The sequence below is a fragment of the Sinocyclocheilus rhinocerous genome, unplaced genomic scaffold, assembly GCF_001515625.1.
Source record: "Sinocyclocheilus rhinocerous isolate Xijiao unplaced genomic scaffold, SAMN03320098_v1.1 scaffold469, whole genome shotgun sequence".
NCBI classification, from domain to species: domain Eukaryota; kingdom Metazoa; phylum Chordata; class Actinopteri; order Cypriniformes; family Cyprinidae; genus Sinocyclocheilus; species Sinocyclocheilus rhinocerous.
Window position 1 is genome coordinate 1,623,336 of NW_015636034.1, and position 4,212 is coordinate 1,627,547.

Genomic DNA, 4,212 nt, shown 5'->3' on the forward strand with positions numbered 1-4,212 from the left:
TATATAAAATTTAAAATCTGTATCTTTCAAGGTTAATATAATTTATCCAGTAAAACACTGAAAACATCATGCCACATGAATGAGTATGTAATAGAGATAATAAAGACAAAAACAAACACATAAAGAAAATAAAATGAACAAAAGTTCCTGTTTGGATATGTGGGCCTTTTAATTTGAGTCTGTAATACTGGCAGAAAAGCCTGTTACAAGGTCATTATAATGTTAAGAATATATTTAATTAATTTCTCACATTTTTCCCAGTTTCTTTGTCTTTTTACTATTATTATTTCTATGTGTCTATCTCTCCTCCCTCCCGTTTCTAATTTCCACACTTTTGTTTGATTTTTGTTGTCTCTACCGAGCCAGCTTGTTAAACGCTCACAGTGTTTGAGAGTTGAGAGCAGCCATCATTAAAAGTCACGCATGAATGACCGACATTACTTTCATTACTTTGAGGAAATCATTCTCTGTCCTATCCCCGAGAGTTTAAATGTTATTTTATGTGTGTCTGTTTGGACTCAAGTATGTATATGAGTGTGTGTGCACACAAGAGAGATGATGAGTAAATGGATCATTATGTGCTGCCCTCGGGGTCCATAAAATTCAGCTCATGCCTTAAGCACCCCATAAACTGAGGCTGACAAACTGACAGTTTTAGTCTTGTGGCTCCTCCAAAAATAAGTTTCTAAACCTGGTACAGTGCTTATTTGAGTGAACGTAATGAGATGGGAGAGAGATGAGAAAGTGATGAGTGAAATGCCTTGATTAGAAAATGAAATTCTGTGATAAATCATCCGACCGTTTAGTCTTTGTTAGGTCCGTCTGAGAGTCTTTGGCCCACAATGAAATGTTTGTTCTGCTCCTGACAGGTCCCTAATGCATGCCTCATTTTGTAGGAAACGCAGTTTATCATCAACGGTGCCGATGAACGCCAACTATGTTATATCCAAGTACATTAAACAAAGCGCTCATGTTTTGCTGTTGTAAGCTATTAAGCTCTGCCCTATTAATAACTCTTCACTGCTAATGCTTGGCATAGAAGTGACAAAACACATCGTGATCAGTTCCAAATATCAATTCCAACACCACAGCACATAATCGGCATAGTCTGTCTGTGCAAATCACTGACCTGCAGCGATGGAGGCCAGGCGAACATAATCAAAGCCCCGCTCGACAGGCTCATAGGGGTAATTCTCCACCAAGCTCAGCCCTGTAAACGCACACACAAACAGGGTTTTTCGTGTCTATGGTAACAGAGTATTTTGTGTCAGTGAATTAATGAGAGTGTCACAGGTAAAAGTTCAGTTTGAAGTAATGCTTCTATAATGCTAAACTGGTTAGCATATTAAAACGCAGCGTCTAATTAGCATCCATTGAAGTGGTTTCTGGGGACCGTGTGGGTGTGGGTATTAGAACTTGTAATTGCATCATTGTGCAAGCGAGTGCTTTGTATGTGACAGAAAAATTATGAATATGGATTTGCTCACCGTGCAGCACGGACTGCTTGAGGCTCCAGTAGATGCTAAGACAGTTCTTCTCTCTCTTCATGCCCCGTTTGCACTGGCATCGGTGCAGAGGGCTAGACAGCAGGGCCGTCACGGCGTTCTCGCAGTGGTTGCGCGCCCCCGGACCCAGCTTCACGCTTCCGCCGCCTGCGACACACTGCCGCAGTGTTCTCAAACGCGGGCTGCACGCCTCGTCGCTGGAGCACGAATCCCCCGCAGTCAGACAATCCCACCGGCCCCCGGACACCAGCCGCGGCACCCCTGCACAGAACACACAGATCTGTCAGGAACACTTTACAATAAAGTCCCATTAGTTAGCGTTATAGTTAATGCATTAAAAGGAAAGTTCACCAAAAAAATAAACCTCTTTCCTAACCTTCAATTTGTTCCAAATCTGTATAAGTTTATTTTGTCTGTTGAACACAAAAGGAGATATTTTGAAGAATGTTGGTAACCAAACAATTGACGGTAGCCATTCACTTTTATAGTATGGAAAACATACTATGAAAGTCAACTGGTTATCAGCATGCTTCAAAATATCATGTGTTCAACAGAGTAAATGATGACAGAATTTAAATTTTTAGATGAACTATCACTTTAACTGGCATTATTACACAACGCTTTTAAATGATTGATTCTAATTTGTCATTCCCCGATAATGACATCATAAAAGGGTAAGATTTTAAATCAGTTTCAAGTTTCAACTCAAATCAATATTTCACATCCACATAATTATTTATTTGGTGAAAAGCCATGTGATGAGTGATATGACATTATCCCTTAAAATGTTTGTGTTTTTGAATTAATTTGGTCATCTTGTATCAAAGCCGCTTGTTTCATTTATTTTCATGTGGCAAGTAGCCATACAATGTATCCAGGTGGTGGTTGTTGTTGTAAAATAAACCCCTTCAAATTAATACAAAATCCCTCCAGTTCGCACCAGGGTTCAGATCGCCTTGTTGGGGTTTGGTCTCTTATAATAACTGACTGGATCTACATTGTCCCTTACTTAACTAACAATGAGAATTTCATTTGTAACAGTATTTATTAATCGTTCACTGTTAGGTCATGTTAGCTCATGTCTGTTAAATAATCTTAGATGCAATATTTGATTTGAATAATGTATTAGTAAATGTTAAAATTAAGATTATTAAACACTTTAGAAGTTTTTCTTTATTGTTAGTTCATGTAACCTAATGTATACAAATAGAACTTTATTGCAAAGTGTTACTGATCTGTCATTCATAATAAACTGTTATACAACATTTACTGCTGTAAACAAAAAGTAATATTATTACTTGTTTATGTGTGCAACTAAAGGAATAATTTACATGGCTTAACCTATGTCAACCTCATCCACTTTCCCTGCCTTTTCACAGTCACGCCACTTGTTTTCAGGGGGTCAGCAAGCTGCAAAGTGTGGAGGAATGAATGACAAACAACCTGAGACCCAGATTTGTTCATCAAAAGACAATTTCATCCTTACTGAAAATGATTAAAAAAAATATGAAAATAGCCTCTATTTAAATCAGATGTTAATGGTAGAGAATATTTCTGAAAGTCTGATTTCCCATTATGCACAGCTGTTTTATCTCAAGAGCAATAATTGCATCTCAACATCTGCTTAGCTGAAACACCCATGTGAATAACTTCAGCAGGTAAAAAATATTTTCAACAGCTGTCTATAAATTTCCCAACACAATGCATGCACTAGCCCATAGTCTTTGTTTAGCTTGTTAAGTGTTTGATATATGCAGTAAATATCTTATATTGCTGTTTACATAATGAGATCTTAAATATCATGATCTCAGCATTGTTTAAAGGAGCTGAATGCAATAATGGTCTCAGCCTCAGATGTCCCACCCACGGACAACCCACCATCTGTGCTCTGACCTTTTGATGCACACAAAACTGTCAAGTATATTTGAAAAGTTTGGGTTTTTCCAAGCCAGTCTGTGATTGAAGCTGCCCCAGGAGCTGCTGATATAGTTCTCAGCCGTCTTTGAGTCTGTTCTCTATACCTCCGTAACTATCTCTGGTTTGGTTCAGCTACCAAATCGGACAGAAGGAAACTGCAATGGACTGTCAGGACTGCTGAGAAAATTATTGGTGCTCCAGTGCCCACCCTCCAAGACCTGTGCATCTCGAAACGGGCGGGAGGAATCACTTCAGACCACACACACAGGCCACTGCCTCTTTGAACCATTGCTACAAAGTTTTTTTCCCCTCAGGCCATCTACCTCATGAACAATTAAAACTGCCTTATGGGTCTCACCATAGTGCTGCATTTCTATTGTGAACAATATGTCAATTCAACTCAAATATTTATTCAACTGGATGTACATATTCTATGCTGTACATCATTGTGAAAAAGAGGTACAGTTTAACATACTTTAAAAAGAGTAACCATTATGGAAATAATATACTTTAAAGGGGTCATATTAATGCGATTTCAATTTTTCCTTTCTCTTTGGAGTGTTACAAGCTCTTGGTGCATAAAGAAGATCTGTAAAGTTGCAAAGACTAAAGTCTCAAATCCAAAGAAATATTCTTTATAAAAGTTAAGAGTCAACCACGCCTACCTAAAAAGGCTCATTCTAACACGCCCCCACGTCTACGTCACTGTGTGGGAAGATTTGCATATCTCCGCCCAAATGTTCACGCAAAGAAAGAAAGCATAACTTTTATTCTCGCTGTAGTATTGTAG

General features: G+C 38.4%; 1 protein-coding gene across 1 annotated transcript in view; it reads right to left on the minus strand.

Annotated features, from left to right (window-relative positions):
- LOC107747595 (GDNF family receptor alpha-4-like) overlaps positions 1-4,212 on the minus strand; it is a 66,667-nt gene that overhangs the window by 24,691 nt on the left and 37,764 nt on the right. The window contains exons 2-3 of the mRNA XM_016562191.1: positions 1,488-1,785; positions 1,130-1,210 (exon numbers count right to left, since the gene is read on the minus strand). Of these exons, the coding sequence (XP_016417677.1) occupies positions 1,130-1,210; positions 1,488-1,785 (379 nt within the window). The remainder of the gene's footprint in view (positions 1-1,129; positions 1,211-1,487; positions 1,786-4,212) is intronic.